This window comes from Semicossyphus pulcher, unplaced genomic scaffold (assembly GCF_022749685.1).
Source record: "Semicossyphus pulcher isolate SPU_LCO1_2020_fin unplaced genomic scaffold, fSemPul1.0.p SCAF_18, whole genome shotgun sequence".
In the NCBI taxonomy this organism is placed as follows: Eukaryota; Metazoa; Chordata; class Actinopteri; order Labriformes; family Labridae; genus Semicossyphus; species Semicossyphus pulcher.
Genome location: NW_027211691.1, coordinates 1,324,797 through 1,347,262, shown reverse-complemented (window position 1 = coordinate 1,347,262; position 22,466 = coordinate 1,324,797). Strand labels below are relative to the sequence as shown.

Sequence of the window (22,466 nt, the reverse complement as noted above, 5' to 3'; positions counted from 1 at the left end):
CATCGGCTCAGTCACCACTGTGTTACCTCATTCAGAGAAAGATATCAGATAATGCACATTCCCTTTAACACCACCATTATATTGACACGCGATTAACGCATGTGCGTTCTATTATTATGACCCTCCACCCGCCCCGTAGTAGCGATGCAGTGGTAATGTAGCAAGCAGAAACAAACCTCCGGGAGCAGAAATGGATAAAGAAAAGGGTCTTTTGTCTTGTCCTGAGAAGCATCTAGCAGGCTTCACTTTTCAAAGTTATTTGTATTAACTGTCGATGTGAACGGAGTTACCACCGGAGTACATCGAGTCTTAAATACCACCTGCTGGCCGAGCACACAGCTGATGCAGAGAGCCACAGGTTGTGAAAAATGTCTTTAAGTTAGTTATTTTAATCTCCTACTGCAGGCTCAGTGACTTATTACTGACTGTTCAGGTCAACATGCCGTCTGTTGTTGCTTGTCGGGCTTCAGTTTGCCATGTTATGGTTTCGGCATATGTTTTGAGCGTGCAGTACCTTTGAGCTGATTCTGTGGAATATTCTGGACAGTATTTGTCATTGTTTTGGAATGTTGCAATAATAATAAACATACATGCATAAAGGAAGCATGTTTGTCCATTCCCATGTTGATAAGCGTATCAAAAACTTGAGAAATATCTCTTTAAGGTACATTTACAACAGGTAAAAAATGTGAGATTAATTTGCGATGAATTGCGAGTTGACGGTGGACAACCTTGCGATTAATCCCAATTAAATATTTTAATCAACTGACAGCCCTAATTTATTTTCATGAAAAAGTTTGAGATTGTTACTTTAAACACCAAGCTTTAAGTTAACATGAAGTTTTCTGATGACATGTTTTGTATTTAGTATCTTAAACTTTTTGTGCATTACACCAGATTAAAAACAAATAATCACTTAATCAATCTCCAGTTTACCTGTTGACAAACTCCTGATGCTGGTGTCCTGTAGCTGAGTCCTCAAACTGGTAACTCTCACAGCTGATCATGAGAGCGTAAACCAGAGCCTGAGGGTAACACTCTGCGATCTGCCCGATGCAGTGCTGCACCGCCACTGCTTCAGGTTTATCCAATAGAGCCACCATTTGACTGATCCAGCCAATCAGCATCCAGCAGGGGACTGACATCATCTACACACAGAAGGACAGTGGTGTCATGGGTAAAATACTCACAGCATTGCTGGTGTTGTGTTTTTACTGCATCACAACTACAATCATTCACATAAGCCTTGACGAGCTGTATGAGGTCCTAACACACAAACCTCTCTGGTCATGAGGTCCAGAGTCTCAGAGGGGTACGTCTCGATGATCTGCAGCAGGCGGGGGAACTTCAGACGAGCTTCCTCTGAGTTCATCTTCAGAGCTTTCAACATGCTCTCCACCACGTGAACAGGCAGCGTCAGCAGGTCGGGAAACTGGCTCTCTGTGATGAAGAAAGATGTGTTCGCAGCTTACTTTAAGTCGCTTTTATAACGAAGAACAAACTGGAAGCACAAACATTTTTACTGAATCAACAAGAGCACCTCCTTAGCTCCTCACCTGTCTCCCCCTGCTCCTCCTCTCGCAGCAGTTTGTCACAGAAGTTGGCCAAAGCCATGTACGTCTCTGTGATGCTGCTGCTCTCCACACAGTCCTGAGTGTAAGACTGAAGCTCCTCATCTGCCTTTTTGCTGGCTTCACAGAACAGCTTCATGGCCTGTAGCTGCAGCCCCACTTCCACCGTCTGCAGGGGGAACGGATGCATAGCAAATAAATAATCTCTCTTTTATTTAAATAGCCTTCCTGCATGTTTTCAGCACAATTGAAAACAGTCAGCAGGAAACAATCAGCTCCACGAAATCTTTATAAGACCTCTAACAAAGTCAGCGCCGTGCAAGACAAAAATACCACATCCTTTAGTCAGACTGAAAATAGTATAAATAATATAGATGAAGAGTACCTTTGGATTTTCACTTGGCCAGGCAGTTCCAGAGAGCTTAACGACTCTCTCTGCCTTCTCAGCATCAATGGTTCCCAGCACTGAGGGGCTTCTGCTCACAGCCGCAGCCAGGATGTGGAAAGACGATCCCTGGAGGATCTTTTGGTATCTGAACACCTTCGCTGTGGCGCTCTGACAGTCAACCTGCAGGTCCTCTGTGGGGAGAAAAGAGATTATACAAATAACCTTAATGCAATCGGGAGAAGTTAAACCACACCTGTCTTACGGAAAATAATCAGGACGTGTGGATAAAAATAAATAAAACGATAGACAGAAAAACATCCAGTAGCATCTGAGAGTGAACACAGACATTTAAGTGTGGTGGTGCCTTTCCCTCACTTTCCAGCAGATAAACAATTACTGCTGATTCATACATGTCTATATAGAAACAAAGTGTGTCCTAGGAAATTCTCCAACCAAGGCTCCTTTAATCAAGTTATAAAATAATTAACTGGTGTTTAGCGTGCGGTGGGTTTGGTTGAAAATGCACAGACCAGGAAATGTTCGGAGGCAAACTCCGTTTATTCTGACAGAGATAAATCAACAATAATCCTCCGGTCAGTCAGGATATATACAACGAGCCCCTTCACAAGTCAGATGATACAGAAACAGAACGTAAATTTAAGTTAGCAAGCCAGCCCTTTTTTGCCACATGACCCAAAAGCATCTACACGAAACCTCAATCTCAGCACCCATCAGATATATTTCCTCTGGGGACAATAGAACATGTCGGGCGTGTCCGGTTTACCCAGCATTTAGCAATAACGACTTCCAGCCAAGCCTTCCTTCTCCGTGCGCTGCATTGTTTACAGTCCAGTCAGCAGCTCGAGAAGCGACCGTGTGTTCAGATCAAAGTGAAGGTAAATTCTCCCTCCAGATGTGTCTGCTAAATAAACGCTGTCATCTCTCGGTTCGTCCCATCCCCCGGAGGAGCACCCGTTCATCTGTCTGTGCTGAGTCTCAGTCTCACTGTAAACAGGAAGTTACACAGAGGCTGCACTCTGGCTTACTGCAGCGGGATGAAGCCCAAACAGAAACAGATTTTCTTGTGATCGACTTTAATTAACGGCTCTTCAGTTTGCTGAAAGAACAACATCATGATGCAGATTAGGAACAACACGAAGCTTTGTCAGGTCTGTCCTCAGGAGGAGAAGAACACTACTGTAACATGAGACGGAGGGCGGAGCCATCGTTTATGATGCATTCAAGGCAATCAGGAAATCTGAACGCTGAACGGCTTTGGTGACACGGCATCAAGGGAATTCATCTCAAGTTAAATTTTAGATCTAGAGCAGATTGTCAGCTGAACTTGCTGCAGATGTCTGTTTATAGAGATTAATAAGAAGCTAAATCGTTGTCAGATGATGGTGATGGGAGCCCGGGTGTCAAGACGGTGGATTACGTTCCGCCTGCTTTTGCTCTCCACCGGGACTGTTTTTCCTGCATGAGCCACAGCCTGCTGATACGTGATTGGTCAATACTGCTCTGACTACAAAGGTACAACAAACAGACACCACAACACTTCCCGTAGTAATCCACATCGCTGCCGACAGATCCTACAGTACACTAAAGTAAATAAGGAAAAACTATTTCACAAGATATGGAGCTCAGTTTATGAAGCCCTGTAGGTCGAGAAGAGTCGCAAAATCACCCAGCACCTTAATATTATAAGGAACATAACGTAACGTCTTATCAGGTCGTGTTGGGTCTCTGTATCTATGTGTGTTGGGTATATCCAAGCAAGGTTGGTTGGATGGGTGGGTCTGTGCATATGTATGTGGTGCATGTGTATCTATGTGTGATGGGCATGTCTGCGTGTGTGATTGCGGTTTGGGGGTTGGGAGGGTGGGTAAGGTTATAGACTTCCTACCTATAGGTAGGAAGTCTATAAGTTTGTATGGGTGGGGATGAAATATTATGTGTGATGACTGACAGATGGAATTATATGGACAGAGTAACTGAAATCATGTTACATAATGAATTTCTGCTCAGTCCATGCACAGTCATTGTTATTATTTTATGTAAATGTTATCCTTATTCTATATTTTTCTGTATTTATATATATATATTTTTTGTTTTGTTTTGTTTTTGTTTTTTTAAGAAATGACAGTTATGTGAAATGTTGAATTATGGAATGTTCTGCATTTAGACCCTCACCCATAAAAACAAATTAAAAACAAATTGAAATAGAGATTACGAAAACCTCAAAGAGTCACACGGAGGATTCGCAGTTTTTGAGCACTTGAAGTGCAAATCAATCTCAGATGCACTTTAATGAAGGTAGCACAAGTCAAAGCCAATCGTGTCATGTTTTGTTCTTGCTGATCCACAGTTTGTGGCCACAACACAAAAACAAAGACGCTCTCAGCGATTGTGGCGGCAAACTGCAGAGATTTCAGTGTAAAACTGGCTTTGCAAATGTTTAATGAGGAAGAAAAGCACTAAACATTTTCTTTAGACCTCAATAAGATGTGCTTTAGTGATAAAATAAACATAACTTTTGATTGTTTACAAAAAATGTTTTGCATCTACAGAAAATTATTACAAATCCGGCAAGTCAAAAGTAACTTTCGATCATGAGCAACAAATAGAGTCATCACACGAGGCTGTTTGTGCCCATGATGATATATTAGTCGTTTCTCTGCTCACCCAGGAGGGGGATGGTCTTCATCATGGTGCTGACCTGCTCCACAGGCCCCTGAGTCTGGCTGCGTTTGTGGCTGAAGCGGCTGAAACTGTGGACCCACCGCAGCAGCCAGCGTCTGTTTGTTTTGGCGTCTCTGTGGAGCTCCTTCAGCAGCTTTGTGGCCACGGGGAAGTTATTCTGAAAACAACAGTTAAAAGGTGAGTTTGTGGTAAATATATGACAGTGATAAAAAGGTACCTTTCACAGTTGTTTCTCTACCTGCTTCCACGCGCTGTCAGCCATGCGCAGCTTCATGTTGAACTTGCAGTCATTCACTAACGTGTCAATGTCTCCTGCTGCGTCTTCTAACCCGTCCACCTCCATGCTGTCACTGGGGGCGTGGCCTCGCAGCTTCTCCCGGATCTTGTCCAAGAAGAAACACCTGGAACAAAAAGATCACATGTAACACTGTGTGACTTTAAGATATCTTAAAGGTAAACTTTTGTTTTCTTACCGAGACGTGATGATATCATCCCACAAGTTCACTGGATCCGCTTTAGTGTCAGGGTATCGCTCAGTCCACAGTCTGATGAGCTGCTTCAGGGAACTCACAGACACTGATGACAGAAACACAATAAAAGGTACAATGTTTTACGAGTGGGACAAACAAGGATTATTAAAAAGAGCGGGAAATGATTCTGCAACTACTTGAACATATACTGGGTTAAAAAATGTTTTGATACCATCTCCGCTCACCTTCTCCTTTAATGAACAGCAGGAAGTCCTGGATCTCTGTCAGGGCCTGCACAGACTGCAGGGTGGTCAGCCGGCTCTGAGTCAACAGCGTGTCCACGCTGGAGTAATTCTACAGGAGACAAAGGTGCACACAAGACATCAGATCAGAACATTTCTCCACAGATCTACAGGATACATACATCAGCATATATGCAACACTCTTTATAGTTAATAAACTTTGATGTGGTGATGTGTATCAGCAGACCTCCATGAAGAGCTGCATGGCGTTGTTGGTGTAGTACTTTGCGCGGTCGTAGTCCTCCTGCAGGATGTACAGCAGGCTCAGCTCTTGGCTGTACTGACTCTCCAGCAGCTTTTTGCGCTCCTCCACCCTCATGGCTTTGTCGATGAAGCTGAGGAGAGTCTGGTCCGTCTCCCCCAGCTGCAGCTGCTTCAGCATGCTGCGAATCATGTGATGCAGGTACATTTCCTGGCACGAAATAAATAAATAATATAAATACATCTTTAAAAAAAACCATGAAGACGATAAAGAAGACATGAGACCTGCCTTTTTGCATGATCTCTGTGGCAGTTACTAGCGCAGACGTTGTTGTAGTTTCACATAGTACTGGGGATTTCAAAAGCAAAAAGGCTGACAGCAGAAGGGCAGAGGAGCAGGCGGCTGATGGACGGCTCCTACACAAAGTCTGTATCCGGTAAGTCCGGCTCTTTACCTGGTAGAGCGGCTCCGACCACATCCGGTCGAGGTTGGGTGGAGTGTTTTCATCGATGTACACCGTGGAGCAGTACTGAAGAGACTTCCAGTCTGTCAGATGACTGTAGGCCTCCATCGCAGCCACGTCCCAGAAGTCCCGCTCAGAGGAGGTGGGCTCACCGTCACTCCACTCCTCAGTGTTCAGAGCCTGAGAGCACGAGAGGACTCACTTTAACTCTACAGTGCTGCACATGCAATCGGCTAACAGCGCATCTCATTACATTTATTCACATTCAGGATTCAACCATCAAACTTCACCTCGTTGTAAAGCTTCACAGCTTCTGCGAAGTCAGTGTTGGCTTCAGCTTGCAGCGCAGCACAGGTGATCGACCTGGTCCCAACTTTACCACCAAAGATGCCGCGCACGACGTCATAATCCTCCAGAGATCTGTAGAGCCTAAAGAGCACAGGGCATGCAGAGTACCACACTAAACAAAAGATGCTACAATCATTAAGTGCAGATTCATCTGCACATGTAAAGCAGCTATAATTTGACAAAATGTTTAGGGACAGGTGAAAGGAAGGTTCAAGTTAACATATTGTTCTACTTGGCGAGGTGGATCCATTTCTTGGTGTCTGGGGGGATCTCTTTGCGTCCTCGTGACCGTTTTGTAGGAGGTTCATCCTGGCCGGCAGCGTGCAACAAGCCCTCTTCCAGCAGCAGGATCCCAGACGGCTGCTGGAGGCTGACCAGGCAGGTGGAGCTGACGGCTACTGGGTCCAGATGCTGCAGGTCCTTATGCTGGAAGCACATGTCCTAAACAAAGAAAAACAAGAAAAGCCAAGAACAACACAGTTTTTAGCCCTAAATGACTTTAAAAATTAAGCTATTAAAGGAAAAGGAACGGCGCACATGCATGGTAAACCTGAGTCTCTGTATTATATTAGTTTGTAGAGGTCGTACCTGCACACATGCTATGAATGGAGGGAAGCAGAGGGTGCTCTTGCTCAGGAACGTGTTCATGCTGCACTGCAGCTCCTCTTTAATCCTCCCGCTCTCTCCTCTCTGTTTGTGTGTTTCCATTTCTACGAGGATTCCAGCAAACAGGGAGCTGAACAGCTGCTTGGCTAAAATCGGATCCCTCTGAATGAACATGCAGAGAGAAAAAACACATCAAACCTTGTTTATTTCCTGGATTTTTGTTATTTATGTTAAGCACATTTACAGGTGGACAGTCTCACCTGGGCTAGAGCTTGAAGGGGGGCGATGAGGCTGCTGTATGAGATCTGGATGTCGGGAAAGTCTCCCACTCTGTAGTTACGATAAAGAGTCACCTGAGCTTCTTTTCGCAGCCTCTGATCGGCTTTATCTTCCTGCAGGGCACAAAACAGAATCACTGATGGTTAGAGACACGGGCTGTTTGGAGAAGTTAGTGAAAGATTTTATACTCTTTTAATGATGATAAATATGGCTCAGCATATAACATAGTCACCTTTTTCTGTCTCTGTTGTCGGATCTCTTTTTGTGCAAAGTTCAGGCTGACTTTCTCCTGATCTTTGAGAAATCTGCGTCTCAATCTCAGGATGTTGTTGCGTTGCTCGTTTGCTGCTGTTGACGTTTAGAAACAAACATTAATACAATCCACAATCATTAGAAATGTTTCACTTAAAAAATAGGATTGTTGTGGTAACCGACAGAACATGTAACAGTTATGAAGAGGGCGGGGAGCTCGATCAAAATGAGGACCAAAGCCAGAATACAAAGTACAGCTTACGTAAGTTGCGATGTTGTGTTCCCACAAATTCCCACAAAATCAACCAAATTAGATCCATCAGCAGTTTCTCCTCAGACTAACCTCTGGTGCGACTGTCCACCTCGTCTGTTGGTGCCGTGAGGCGCCTCAGACCGAATCCTTCTCCTACCGGTCTTCTGGCTGTCCTCTCTGCTTTCTTATCAAACACCATCAATGAGGACAGAGACTCAGAGCCGAGAGAGTACTCTGCGAGAGTGTCCACACTGCTGCCCGTCAGCCAGTTATATGTCGTGCTCCGACCTGAGGGGGAAACATTACACCTGTTTAATCCTGCAGGTTCTGTCACTGCAAAGCTTCAGGTACAGCTCACGTTTCCGTCTTAAGGTTTTCTTTGACATCAGGATGTTGATTGTTTTGTTGTACCTGCTGTTTGTGTTTGGGAGAACTCTAAAGTAGTCTGAGTGGCTCTGAGTTTCCCCTTCATGGATCCAGACTGCGACGCTGCCACGCTCTCTGGGGCTTGAGAGCTTTGAGTCTCAACGAACATGGGAGTCATCACTGTGCTCCTGAAGCGCCAGTTAGAATCAATCACATAGTCCTACAGAGAAGATAGTTATTAAAGCATCATCAGTAACATAGTGACAGAGAGAGATATGAAGTCTGCAGGTTTGGTCTGACCTGGAAGGTACACTCTGACAGAGGATACTCAAACATGTTTCGGGTGAAGTCAGGACTCTGGCTGGTCGTCTCCAGCAGCAGATTGGTGGCCAGGCTTAAGAAACATCTTTCTATCTGACAGGAGTACAGAGAGCGGAGCACCGTCAGCATCCGCTCCAGCGTGGCCGTGGGGAGACGCTTCTCCTGACTCCAGAAGTTACGAACATATAGTCTGAAAAAACAGGGATGATGTTTTCAGTTAAAAAAAGGTTTCACAGCCCGACCCTTTCTTTTGCATCGACTGTCACGCACGTCACAAAGAGCAGAAATCATTTTTAACCACAAATATAAAGCAGTCCAAAAGCCTCTTGTGATGTCAGCAGTGTGAGCATGTTGTTAAACGGTAGCAACAGAGCTGCGTTCAATGCCACCAGTAAAATAAACACTCAGCAGAACACACAAGGATCCCTCAGGTGGATCCTGCAAAAGCTGCACTGACAAAACAAATACTCAAAGATCCTTTTGGAACTGATGAAACTCACAATGAGAGTTTGAGTATTTGGCCGTACGATGTTTCAGTGTGTTCATGCAGAGAAAGCCCCTTTAGATAAGAGCTATCGATAAAGATAAAATAAATAAATAATTGTTTAGCTTGTTTAGTGATTTGGTTAAAAAATAAATGAAAACAAAATTGTCATAAGAAACATATAAATGATTGAAGGTTTGTTTACTTAGTAAATATAAAGAGAAACATAAACACACAGCTCTGATCTGTTTGTGTCTTAATGCCGACGTACACACTGGACTGACTTTAATATCTTAACTCTACTGTCACGATACCAGACTTTTAAACTTTGACACGACACTATTACAAAAACACAAACGATACTCCATACCTGTTTTGTTACTACGGCAACAATAAAAGAACTGTTAGATACACTTTTCTTCTTGTTAATTTCCACCTTCACACAGTGCTGCAGAAAGTCACTGAACACAAAACCAGCTCATTTTACAAACTGTTTAGAGTACAGAAATGTGCTTAATGAGCAGGAGGTTAATGTTTAAAATGTTTATTTTTAATATTATTTGCTTCTGTTTAGACAAGTTTATCAAATTATAGCCTACCCTCTCGGTTATCAATCATTAACCTTAGAAGAAGTGTTAAGTTGGGTCGGCACTTTATCTCTATTTTCTTCTAACTCTGCTGTTTGGGACATTTCTGATTTCTGCCGTGTTCAGCTCACAGCCAACGGTCCGCGGGTCAGGACTAAAGGAAAACGTAGCGTCCAGGTGACAGTGCTGTCTGTGTGTCTCCTCTGTCTCCTAACGCTAACGTTTGCATCTTTATGAGACGCCAAACGGACTTTACAAAACGTCGGTATTTGCCGACCTGTGGGTGTGAGCAGTATGAGAGCTGCAGGTGTGACAGAGGGCGGAGCAGACAGACACACAGTCAGCAGGAAGACGCCGACTTCAGCTCAAACGAAACCCTGTACCTTCCTGCGGGGTTGTACAGCGGTGTAGGTAACCGTCTGTAACCGTGGGAAAAAATGAACGTCTAATTTTGCCATTTCACTGTTTTCTTTAACTGCACTTGCTGTATCCACTTCCTGTCAGTGTCACTCGACCACAGCTGCTCTCTCTCTCTTGTCAGATTTAGGGTGAAAACTGACCCTAAATGTGTCGTTTTTTTAAAGCTTCGGTATCTTTCGGTGCTATCGAATGTAAAAATAATGTCCCGATGCATCGTTTTAAAACAAGTGGTATCGAAAAAGTATCGATGTATCAATAACCTTAAGTCAGAATGTGCCCTGTGCAGCTGCATTAGAGGAAAATACAAGTATGGGGTGGGGATTCAGCAGTGCTGGTTTGTACTTACTGAAGGCCCTGGTTTTCTTCAGAGAGGCCTTGAAGCAGCGTTTCTTTAGCAGCATTCAAGACCTGCACCGAGGTGTCGTCCTCCATGCTCTCTGCATCACTGAAGGAACAGAAACAAGTGTTTCATTAAATGGACTGAGAGCAGGAGTGAAACTGTCTTTACACAAACTCAATGCACCGACTATAAGAAGCAATGTGACAGGACGTTAGAATATATGCAGACGTTTCTGCGCTGTGGAATATATTTTGCTCCTCATCAGTTGTTTCAATTTTGAAGTGACCCCTCAGGTCAGATCTGAAAAAGGCGATCTGTCTGATAACAGCAGGTGAAGACGGCTCACAGTACCTGTAGTTGTCCTGGATCCACATGAGGATGTCGTACATCCTCTCTCTGCACACGGGTGACGGGTGAGACACAAACGCTGCGACGGCTCCGAGGAGCTCCTGAAGCTGGACTGGAGTCAGCTGAGCGATGATCTTATGGATGATGTCCAGACACACTCTCTGCCTCGCCTCATCCCTGCAGGAACAGATAATGAGCCGAAACGTGGCTGAATGTGTTTTTACACTTCACAGAGAGGGGGTGCAACAGGTGCAGGGTTTTTATCCACCTTTTCAGACATGGTTCAACCTGTTTCAGGTAGCTACAGTACTTTACTTTAATGTCTTTGATGTCAGATTCCTCTCTGATGGATATGAACCAAAACAATCCAAAAAGACATAAAACATGGAGGTCAGAGAGGAGACACGAGTCAGGACTCACCTGTGGCCCATCATCTGAATGAAGCCTGTGATCTTCAGCTGCATGAAGATGTCCGGGATCACCTCAGCTCGGCTCAGCACGCACTCCAAACAGTTGGTCTTTAAGATGCCGTGCAGCTTCGGCAGCAGGAAGAACACATAGTTGACAAACCTGGAAAAAAACAATTAGACAAGTTAGATGACTTTACTGTAGGGTTTATGAAATCATCTTTATAACAGCCAAAAACATCTCACCGATCCATAAACGGAGGAAAATGTTTCGACACTTTGTTCAAGCAGATGATGAACTTGTCGTCCATTTCTTTCTTCTTCAGGTTTGTTATTTTACTCGCAGCCAGACTGAGAAGTTCCTGATGGTTCTGAGACGTCAACAAAAACATCAGCAATCCGACATTGTTAAAATAAGTCAGGAACATTGCAGGTAACAGAGATGGTTTCATCATGAATATACAAGTACATCTGCTGACTTCACCTCAGCAGTAACATGAAAATAAATACTTTCATAAACATAAATTACATGTAACTTGAACAGACGAAGGAAACGTCTCTTACGTTGTCCATTTCAGTCATATTCTTCAGGACGAGGCCGATAATCTCCGCAGCAGCTGCGTAGACGTCTTTGTACCTCACAAAGGACACGTTGTTGGTGAGCGACTGGATGTACCTGAAAATACACACCACACATTACTGATGTGATGAAGACGGCAGCATGTGAACGACAGAACATTACACGTTTGAACCCGACAGCCCTCTGGGCTCTAGTTTCACCTAAAGATGCATCTTTCACCTGAACAACATTTGTATCAGCGAATGAAATTATGGCTTCAAACAGTAAAAATACGAGGTGACACAGCGCATGCTGCATATGTTACCTGTCATATTCAATGGCACACGAGGCATCGTAAGCAGGCAGGTTGTTGGCCAGGACGATTCCCAGCAGCTGGAGTCCCACAGAGTTGTCTTTACTGTTCGGGTCGGTGCCACAAAACCGCTCGTATATCAGACTGTGAGGGCAAGAGAAGAGATGAAGCTCAGGACAAACTATCTCCATGTTATTGATCAGTTTCTGTAGTTACTGCTGTGAGGAGCTTTCAGTTTGGGTTGATTTTGGCGCCCCCTGTGGACAAAGCCATACCTGTTCCCTCTTTGCTGATCTTGTCCTGTACATGCTTTAGTGGTTACAGTATATGTACTATACTCACTGCGAGTCTTTGTCTTTGAACGTGTAAACAAGGCAGCGTGCAGGTAATCACTTCGTCTGCCCCCCCACCAGACGTTTCAGGCATTTAAAATAACTATACAGAAATTATCAATCTTGTGGCTGATGGTCTGGTTCGCTTTTTTAGTTCATAGAAAGTCATCAGACTTGTTTTCAGTCCGTTTCATAACAGCGAATAACTCCTCACAGGAGCTTTAAGTACCAGATGTATGACTGTGTTTGATGAATAGACACATTATCCAGTTAATAGATTTAACATGTAAGACGAACATAGAGTTTATTCTCTTCAGACCAGCATTTAAATGTCAATACATGGATATAAGTTACAATATCAACGAAAGAATATCTTCATTATCAACTAATCTGCTGGATCAAAGACTCACTTAAGGACTGATTAAAGTTAAAGACGGTTATCACAATTTCCCAAAGTGACTTTAATAAAAGTCTTAAACCCCAACTCCTTCCATCTACTGTCATAAATGACAAAGAAAAGAAGTCATCATTTTATTTAATACGCTGGAAGTATGCTGAAGAGTTTGGGTCTGTTGTTACAAAAAAAAGGTTTAAAAAGTAAACAGATTGTTGGGTCTGTTCATCTGTATCTAAGGCCCCACAGAGCGGACCAAAGAATCCACTCAGAACATCTGAAACTGAAACAGAAGGACACGCTAACTCCAGAAAGCTCTGAGCTCGCTGCATTCTTCCTCCCTGTAGAGTGTTAATCATGCACATCAGCCGGCCCTTAAACTGAGCCACAGGCTCTGGGTAAATGAGAGTGTGCAAACCGTACCTGTAAGGCACATGCAGACAGTCTTTCCAGCACTCGACCAGCGTGCGGATGATCTCCAGGTTGTGTCTGAAAACGGCCCTCTTGTGGTGGAAGCTGTTTTTCATCAGGAACTCTAACAGCCGGTTGGCCAGCACCTCATCTCTGGGGTTACCCTGAGACAAACGTGTTACTTTGTTTAGTGCGACAGAGTTCACAAGCAATTTATCTGATACAAAACGACCCTTTAGATTAGCCAAGAATTCAAATATATATCAAATATTTTATAAAAATTCATTCATGCACAAATCATGACATAAAGGTATGATTGATTCATGTGAGCTGTCTTTAAAATGCACATATAAGCTACCTTGGGACTGGCCAGGCTCGTCCAGGAGAGCACTGTGACCACGATTTCCACCACCATGAAGTGGATCCCCTCTCCCCCGTTGTTCCCAGAGACGACGACCTGCAGGAGCGGCCCGAGCCAGTGTTTGGCGTACGGTCGAAACACCTGGAAGGATGAACGGCAGCATGAACAGATAGTGGACATAAAAGAAGAGGGTGTAACCATTGGAGAACACGTACCTCCTCTGTGTTGATGAGCAGCTTCGAGATGAAGAGTCGGATATTCAGAGGTGTTGCTGGATTTGAAAGTTTTGTGTGTAGAAATTTCATCCATGGAGGAAGCTCACTCGGCACGTTTCCCTGTCAAAATGATACTTCTATTAGATTATATCTTTTCATACTGTTAAACCTAATACATCCACAGTTACCAAGCTCTTTTTTCTGTTCCAGTGGCACTGACCTCTTCAACTTTAGGAGTTATGTTGTTCCTTTGCATGTGTCCAATCAGACCAGTCATCGTCGCCATGCATTCATGCTGATTCAGCTCATCCATTTCCAGATCCACCATCACATCCTGGGAGGGATTTGTCTCCTCTGTCTCCTGGGAGAACAAGAAAACACGATTGTAACGTATTTGTTTTATATTGCAAACCTTTAGTTGCCTTCAAACATCACACGTCATGATCACCACTGACTCTCTTTGCGACGGCGCGTCTGTGTCCTTCCGGGTTTTGGGAGTTGTAGGAAAAGCTTTGGACTCCGGTGGAGAAATCAAACTGACTCATCTCCTCACTCAGGCTGCTGTCGGCCATGTAAGACTGGGAGGACAGGTACACCGGAGCTTTATGGGAAACACAACACAAATGTCATCAACAAACATCATCACACTGGAGATGCTTTGTCCTCTTTGGCTCATTAATTACCTGTGGAGGACACATCACACCACCTCATGGAGAGATGTTTAACCTTTTTGTGTTAGATCGGATCCAAATCAATATTTGTGCAACACAATACCACAGAAAAAGGAGGCAGCAATAGACCAACAACACCTGTGTTCTGCGAGGTAAAATCACTGAGTCTGGTGGCCTCAAAGCGAGCCCTTCAAAGTCTGTTTGTGAATCCCAAAGAAGCGTTTTACTCTGTAACAAAAAGGTCTATCTCTGTAGGGATCCTTTCCGTCATGTTGTCACACACTTAGAAGAACAATCTGAGCCTGTCAGTGGAAACAACAAGAACTTTTAGTGGACGTGATTCCAGAACTTTTTGTACGTCAGTTATTTAAACTTGTGGGACACTTTAGGAATCATGAGACTGACAGACGGATCAGTGTAACTTCAGCTGTAATGCGAGCGTTGTCCCGGACCGTCGTGGTGATGAAGGAGCTGACCCGTAAGAGGAAGCTCTCAATTTTTACGCTCCAACCCTCACCTGTAGTCATGAGCTTTGGGTAGTGACGAGATAATGAGATCACGGAAATGAGTCTCCTCTGCAGGGTGTCCGGGCTCAGCCTCAGAGAGAGGGTAAGGAGCTCAGACATCCGGAGGGAGCTCAGAGGAGAGCCACTACTCCTTTACATTGATAGGAGCTAGTTGAGGTGCATCTGGTTAGGATGCCTCCTGGGCGCCTCCCTGTGGAGGTTTTTTCGGGTACAGCCGACTGGGAGGAGACTCGGGGTAGACTCTGAAATAGAACGCCTTGGGATCCCCCAGGAGGAGCAGGGAAATGTTGCTAGGGAGAGGGACGTCTGGGCTAACTTGCTTATCCGGCTGCCACTGCAACCCGACCCCTTGATGTCATTTAGATTCCAAGATGTGCAGGTTTAGAAATCCTGACAAACGCTTTCATTGTAAAGAGGTTTACATTTTTATAAGACTTAGTGAAGTGTAATACCTCAGCCTTTACACTGGAGAACGACTGTTGGACACAGAGCGTGCAGTGAGCTAAATCTCCAGGTGCTCTCTGACAAAGTCGGTTAAAAACATCGTAATTACCTCCGTTCTCCTCGTTCACTTCTTTTCGAATCATGACGTATTTCTTCTTTCTTTCAAGAGGAACCTACACGGATGAAAAGATAAATAAACTTCAACAGTAAACGGTTAAAGGAACAGGTTTGTTTATAAAGAAGAATATATATACATACGTCAACTTCAATAGGAAAGGTGTACGTCCTCCCAACATCGATGATGTTTTCCAGAATGAACTGATACTGGACGAGGAAAGGAAGCCATCAACACCAGACAGCAGCAGAAACGTGTGTGTGTATAATCATTCAGTGCTTTCAGTACCTTCTCTGGCTTCTCGCTGAAGAGGAAGCCGTGGTAGAACTTGGGCTCATTGAAGCTGCAGCTGATGACGGCGATGGCACAGTTGTACGCGGCGCAGTGATAGTTCCTCCTGAGCTCAAGCAGCTGAGTCTCACCTGCCATGTTCTCAGTGAAGGCCTCAAAACATGACCTGAAATCAAATCATGTATTAATAGACCCTGTAAGAACATTTCACATCACCGTCATCTCACTCCCGCTGATAAATCCTACTTGATCAGGGTCTTGGACAGCTCGTTGCCCTCCGTCTTCTCTGAGCGGCAGTAGGCCTGATTGATGCGGGAGTCTTTGGAGTAAACCTCTTCTTTAGGGAACCGAGAATACAGAAGCTCCATCAGCTTGTAGCAGCCGTTCTTCTTCAGCAGCTGCGTCTCAAACGCTGATTCACTCGACTGAAATAACACACATTAAAATCAGTTTCTGAAACACGTCACACTAGCTGGAAGCTGCTGGAGAATAAATGGACATAACTGTCGATCATTTCATGTGGATTAAAATGTTAAAAATCACTGCATTCATTTATCAATATTTTTAGAGAACATTTAGAAAAAAGGATTAATGCATTAAAGTGAACAATGAAGTGACAAATAAAAGCCTAACAGCTATTTAAGTGTTCATTGTGTAAACATAACTTAGGACTTTATGTCAATGAATGAGGATAAGCTTCGCATAGTTGTATTTAACATGCATGGATCTGACAGCCTATTACAATGCAGATATAAACGTAACGTAACGTTTTTAGCTTGCTCGTCCTGCAAAGCACGGTCTGAGCTACAGGTGAGAAATCGGATGTCGTCTGTCAAAGAGGTAAAAATGAAGGATCACAGACAAATGTGGATCCTCGGTGAACTCCAAAGATGAGGAAACTATTTCACAAACAAGTACCACATTGTGTTGCCAACTCCTCAGTAAGGAAAGTAGCTATTGGCTGTCCTAAAAGCCGTTAGAAGTCACTAAATAACGTCATCGCCTAATTTGCATAATTATCCATTTGCATGTAATTGTAATGGACACTGTAGGAGAGATGACTGACGACGAGGGAGAGACAGAACGTGAGTAAAGAACACCCTAAATATGTTTCGAACTATAAATGAACTTTCTTCTTCTGATTCTTGTTTGTTTTTGTTTTTTTATTTTGCCATTGAAATCGGCCGTCACCTCTCAGAATAACTTCATGACTAACGCTTTGTCTCGACCCACATTACATAAATCACTTTTGTCCTGTGTTGTTAAATGTTAGAATATCACTCATTTACGTCCCGCTCTGTAAGCCGGGGTGGGATCAGCGGCGGCTTTGCGCAGTGTGGACGTGGAGTGGTGTGGGTCTCCTCTGCGCTCTGACTGCAGCTGGGACTGCTGCGCGAGGCGACTGTGAGACCGACCGCCTGCGAGTGCTTTGGGACGGGGGAGGGGCTCACGGCAGCACCTGCTGCTCGATGAGGACAGTAACTGCAGAACGATACGTGCGTTCACATCAGAGTCTCCAAAACACCAGAAAAAGTCGCTAGATTTGTCGCTAGTCGCTTTTAACAAAAAAAGTTGCCAAGACGATTTGGAAAGTCGCCAATTTGGCAACACTGGTACCACAACATCAACTATATGGATGCTGTTTGTGTATCTCAGTGAGGGCAGATAAAGACAGTTTACAAAATGTAAAAATGTTATCAACGACAAAACCAAAATGTAAAACAAGCGTAGCTAGAACGACTGGAAACACAGCTCTTACTAACATCCTGTAACTGCAGATGAGCATCAAAGAGACAGCACTAAGACTGATTGACTCAGTGTTTAAGTTATCTCTACTTTAAATAATATCTTTAAAAAAAGAATACAGCCTCAAAAAATGTGTGATGGACAACTTTAGCGCGTGTTCATAAACTGTATTCATCAACATTTTCCAACTTCATCAGGATACTCTTTAAACTGCAGCATTATCACACTTTAAAGCTTAATAAGTCAGTGTTGACATGTACATAAAGCCTTGGTCCTTCAATGTAACAACAGTAAGAACAAACCTTGGTGAAGCGGCTGAGCAGGAAAGCAGTGATGTCGGAGACGTTAGCCACGAAGAAGTCGCTGAGGGCCTTGGTGCTGCAGTGAGACGCCAGAGGCAGCAGAACTCTCTCCATCATGGCCTGCAGCATGGAGATCATGGGCACGTCGCCCTGCTGGATCACCTGGTACACTGCACACAGCAGCTGCAGCTGGCGCTCAGGGCTCGACCTGCACAGACATACACGCAATGTAAATATATCTGAGAGAAAAGAGAACCTGATGTGTTGTTTTATTGTGAACGTTTGTGTTTTTCTTACCGCCGAGCAATCCTTTGGAAGCAGGTTTGGAAGTTTTCCTCCATGATGTGTTTTCTGTCTCGACACAGAATTCCTGCCATCAGTTTGAGCAGGAGAGGGCTGTGAGAGAGCTCCAGGGCGTCCAGCAACTACAACACAGAAGGAAAAGTAGGGTTAGTCCTACTGCTGCCTTAAATCTGCATTCTTTCTAATGTCCAGCAGGGGGCGACTCCACTGGTTATAAAAAGAAGTCTATGAGAACATGCTCCTCCTCCTCTCCTGATGTGTTCCCTCAGTAAACATGTTCCTGATGAGTTTATGGTCTCAGTCTCTAGTTTCAAGTCTTCTTCAACACAGCATGATGTTCATTTAGTCACTGATGCTCCCATTGAGAGTCACACAGACCAGGAAGAGGGGAGGGGTTAGGGCGGGGCTACCTGTGATTACCAGATCCTACCATGAACCTGTAAACAGGGATGAACAGTGAGGGTCTGCTTGTTCTAAATTATCTATGAAATAAGATTACCTCAATAATCAGTCTGTTTTATTAACTTTCATCTCCAGAGCACAGCCTTTACCTTTCGTATACAGTCCATGTAGTTGTTGCGGTGAAGCGAGCCTTTAGCGAACTCGTCTGACTGCATGGGGAAGTGAGACGCCACCAGAGCGTCCAGAGCTCTCCGCAGCTCAGCCAGCGGCTCCTCGGGGAGGGTGGTGAAGAAGGGCAACACCAGCAGGGCCTGACTCTGAAGAGGTCAGAGAATCAAACAAGAGAGACTTACGTTTGAGCTTTATGTACTCCATGAAATATCAAATATAGAAAGTAAAAAGTGTAATTCACCTTGAGATTCAGCAGCAGAGTCATGTCATCCAGCAGCAGAGTGAAGGTGGAAAACACCGCTCTGAACGCCTCGTGGTTGATATCAGAGCAGACAGAGGAGTCAATCTGAAGAGAGACAGTGTGCATAAAATAAAACAGTTACAGTTACAAATTACATGTGTGAAGTAATGCATGAGCTTGACATTGTTCTGGGGGACATACAGTATTAACATGACTATGATAATACCTGCAGGAGTTTGGAGAGCAGCAGCAGAGTGGCTGTTTTGCTCTCTGCAGTGGAAGACGGTCCTTCCCACCACGACTGCAGGCTGTTCCATCTCTTCAGCACCTCCTCCGCCAGCTGCTTGCCCTGAGTCTTCCTCACAGAGCGCTCTCTGAAGCTGTGGTCCAGCAAGCCGTTCAGCAACACACTCACCTGATGACAAATCATACAGAACTCACGCACAGCAAAACACTAATGCTCCTTTACAAATGCATGACTACAAATATAAAGACATAAACCAAGTGAAGAGTAGGAGGACGAAAGAAAACCTAAATTACTTACATTACATTACATCATTACAGAGTTACATTATTAACTGTATTTGCATGTAAAAAACAGAAGAGCTTCAGTACCATGGAGGGGTTCTGGGAGGAAGCTTTCATGAGGCAGGGGACGGTGGTGTCCAGGCATCTCAGCAGCTCCGTGTTGATGGTCGTCTGGAAGAGGCTGTAGAAGTACTCTCCGTGTGAGAAGCTCAGGAAGTTGCTGCTATGACTTCCAGATATCGGCACAGAGAGCATGATGGTGTTCAACAACAAGCCCACCAGCTGCTCGCTCTGCAGGGAAACAGAAGAGATTTAGGTATGTTTCAGTGGTATTCCCCCATCATGACCTGCCACCATCAGCTGACTGACAGCAGATCAGTTCCTCTCCACAGGTAGTTCAGATTTCACCTGATTGTTCAAACTGAATCCAGTGAGAGTTTCCACTGACCTGCTCACTGAGCGAGAAGGCGAGCTGCAGCAGGCCGTCTGCGAGCCTCTTGGTGTTGATGTCCAAAGACGGGAGAGCCTTCCTGTCCTCACCAGGTGCGATACCTTTATACACGGTCATCAGCAGTCTGGACCCGAGGGACTTAGCGTAGACGGCATCCTTTGATACAAACGAGACAAAACGATGTGGCAGCTGCTTTACTGGAGAAAATGAAATAACATACGATCTACACTCCTCAAACAAATATCTGTTTCCTCGAATTCTTCATGTCCTTGAAATCTGTGCAACCAAACAGTTATGTAAGTTATGTACATCATGCTCTTTTCATTACGTTATTTTGTGTTTCTTTTAGAGCGACAGATTGCAGCAGCCTCCACTTCACCTGGTTTCAGAATCATCGATTTAAACAGGAAGTACAAAACCACAAGAACAACAACCTCTCCTATGGCCCTTCAAAATTTTGCCTGGCTGAGTATTAGGAAGATAAACATTTACATGAGTCGGATTTACACATATCTTTAATTGAATTACAGATATCAGAAGTTCCTTTGTTTTGTAGGAATAACATTAACAGATATCTACAGTTGAGTTCCAACGTGCTGAGAAGGGATCGAGACTTCAGAAGGTCTGATTTCCAATATCACAAGTAATATTCTAAAATGGCCCTTTTGACATTTAAGAGCCCGTGTCCACTAACTTTAGCTCTGGCAGCGTCTATTTTCTACACAAAACCAACGCAGAGCGGTGTCTTCAGCTCCTTAGCGCACCTTAGCTCAGTTATCTGTCGCTGCGCTCCGAGTTGAAAATAGTTCAACACCGTTACGCTCGTTAATGACGCTTCTTCCTCACCAACCAATCAAAATCAAGAAGGGGCGGGACTTCCGATTCCAACTTTGTCAACAACAATGGCGGAAGAGAAGCAAATTCTTTCGTTTTTTCGAGGATACAATTTCCAGGTGTAGAGCTGCTGCTAACACAAGGACACGATTCCTTTACACGTTTTCATGTTTTCTTTCAATAAAAGCAAATATTAAACAAACAGAGCAACTTCAAACAGACGTAACGGTCACTACCAAGGGAAGCGAAGTGCCGCCAGACAACTTTGGTAACCTAGCAACACTAAGCGCCGGTGAGAAGCGCTCAGAAATGGAGGTCTCGGACATAGGCCCATGCGTTCAGGACAAATACCTGGTTGTGTAGAATGGAGCTGAGGAAGCCGGCTTTGTGGATCTGCTTACAGGAGGACAGAACCATCTCCATCTGCTCCTGGTGGCCCGCTGTGCTGGAGTGGTAGAAGTCTACAGAGCACAGCTCCTCCACACTGCAGGGACAGTTTGTGAATGTTTTGTTTTTTTAATTAACATTTATTAACCAAGAAGTCTTTAGAGGTACAGGAAGTCTTTCAAAAGAGACCGTGAGTAAAGAGAAAAAAGGTAAATGACAGTCATTACATTCGGCGAGTAAACTCAACATAAAGCTGAGTAAAATGTGATTAACTCACTTTTTACGTGAGATTTTCGTCCGCAAACTGCTTTCAACTCGAGAGCAGTGAGGTGAGGCCAGCAGGGCCTTCAGTAGAGGAACACACTGTTCTGGAAGGTTCTTCATCACCTCTACGTCGGCCATGTTGAAGCCGACAGCAGACGGCTCGCACACCACCAACGCTGCCAGCTCAAAAAAAGCAGTGACGAAGACGTCTTGTTCCAGAAGCTGCGGACGGAGAAAGAAGGCCGTTAACAAAAAGGAAAAATCCTGACTTTGTTTGTGAGTCTTAACTTGAGTGATACCTCTACAAACTCCTGGCCTCCTTTCACAAGGATCATGGTGACGAAGTCCAGCAGGCGGACGATGATGGTGCACTTGCTGAAGTTGTACTGGTCCACCTCTCGGGGGCTGAAGTGAGACGTCTTCTCTCCCAGAGGGAAGCAGCTCTCTGCTGCTGCCAGGTCGTGAGTCGCCAGCTCAGTCAGGAAGAAACTTACAGCTTTCAGAAAGCTCGACTTCTCTTTCAAACCTTGAAGATGAAGAAGTAAAAGAAGTGTTTGTTAGAATAACTGCAAGGCCAGTACACAAGACCATGTTAGAAACTAGGCTGCAGCCATTAAAGCCAACTTTACGGCTGCTGTGTGAAGCAACCTACTGGAGCATTTCCAAAATGTTTAAAGCTATTGGTTATTTAGATTGCAAAGTACGAAAATGAGGCCAGGTTTAAAAAGACCAGAATTCCCTTTAACTCAAAACGTAAATAATTATGCACGCTGAGCAGACGATGTCAGAAAGAGGGATACACCTAATATCCTAGAAGTGTAACTGACTCACTGAGCATGTGATGAGGCTTGACTATGTGTAAGCTGATGAAGGTGTTGTAGCAGTCCAGTGCAGCCAGCAGCAGGTCCAGCCACTGCAGCGTGGCTCTGACACTGAACGGCCCCCTCAGGTCCCTGAGAGTGGGCTGGCAGAGGAGACCCCCGCCCTCAAAGCGAGAGACCAGGAAACCAACGCCGTGATCCTTCAGCATGCCATCCAACCACTGAGGGGGGGACGTCTTTCCTGTCACACACATCAAAGATACATTCACACGT

At 44.5% G+C, this 22,466-nt stretch overlaps 1 protein-coding gene across 1 annotated transcript in view; it reads right to left on the bottom strand.

Moving 5' to 3' along the window:
• Positions 1-22,466, bottom strand: part of prkdc (protein kinase, DNA-activated, catalytic subunit) — a 49,556-nt gene that overhangs the window by 13,136 nt on the left and 13,954 nt on the right. Inside the window, exons 31-74 of the mRNA XM_069667813.1 lie at positions 22,204-22,434; positions 21,672-21,898; positions 21,386-21,594; positions 21,073-21,205; positions 19,885-20,043; positions 19,524-19,727; positions 19,135-19,323; positions 18,909-19,013; positions 18,646-18,813; positions 18,089-18,216; positions 17,792-17,999; positions 15,990-16,168; positions 15,741-15,909; positions 15,596-15,661; positions 15,447-15,510; positions 14,151-14,296; positions 13,916-14,056; positions 13,696-13,815; positions 13,478-13,621; positions 13,132-13,283; positions 11,995-12,126; positions 11,675-11,786; positions 11,357-11,481; positions 11,124-11,273; positions 10,707-10,880; positions 10,362-10,460; positions 8,504-8,714; positions 8,249-8,423; positions 7,928-8,125; positions 7,565-7,680; positions 7,314-7,445; positions 7,036-7,215; positions 6,680-6,888; positions 6,390-6,528; positions 6,091-6,279; positions 5,622-5,846; positions 5,378-5,486; positions 5,136-5,238; positions 4,901-5,063; positions 4,645-4,819; positions 1,957-2,150; positions 1,557-1,740; positions 1,280-1,440; positions 937-1,148 (exon numbers count right to left, since the gene is read on the bottom strand). Of these exons, the coding sequence (XP_069523914.1) occupies positions 937-1,148; positions 1,280-1,440; positions 1,557-1,740; positions 1,957-2,150; positions 4,645-4,819; positions 4,901-5,063; positions 5,136-5,238; positions 5,378-5,486; positions 5,622-5,846; positions 6,091-6,279; positions 6,390-6,528; positions 6,680-6,888; positions 7,036-7,215; positions 7,314-7,445; positions 7,565-7,680; positions 7,928-8,125; positions 8,249-8,423; positions 8,504-8,714; positions 10,362-10,460; positions 10,707-10,880; positions 11,124-11,273; positions 11,357-11,481; positions 11,675-11,786; positions 11,995-12,126; positions 13,132-13,283; positions 13,478-13,621; positions 13,696-13,815; positions 13,916-14,056; positions 14,151-14,296; positions 15,447-15,510; positions 15,596-15,661; positions 15,741-15,909; positions 15,990-16,168; positions 17,792-17,999; positions 18,089-18,216; positions 18,646-18,813; positions 18,909-19,013; positions 19,135-19,323; positions 19,524-19,727; positions 19,885-20,043; positions 21,073-21,205; positions 21,386-21,594; positions 21,672-21,898; positions 22,204-22,434 (7,009 nt within the window). The remainder of the gene's footprint in view (positions 1-936; positions 1,149-1,279; positions 1,441-1,556; positions 1,741-1,956; positions 2,151-4,644; positions 4,820-4,900; positions 5,064-5,135; positions 5,239-5,377; positions 5,487-5,621; positions 5,847-6,090; positions 6,280-6,389; positions 6,529-6,679; positions 6,889-7,035; positions 7,216-7,313; positions 7,446-7,564; positions 7,681-7,927; positions 8,126-8,248; positions 8,424-8,503; positions 8,715-10,361; positions 10,461-10,706; positions 10,881-11,123; positions 11,274-11,356; positions 11,482-11,674; positions 11,787-11,994; positions 12,127-13,131; positions 13,284-13,477; positions 13,622-13,695; positions 13,816-13,915; positions 14,057-14,150; positions 14,297-15,446; positions 15,511-15,595; positions 15,662-15,740; positions 15,910-15,989; positions 16,169-17,791; positions 18,000-18,088; positions 18,217-18,645; positions 18,814-18,908; positions 19,014-19,134; positions 19,324-19,523; positions 19,728-19,884; positions 20,044-21,072; positions 21,206-21,385; positions 21,595-21,671; positions 21,899-22,203; positions 22,435-22,466) is intronic.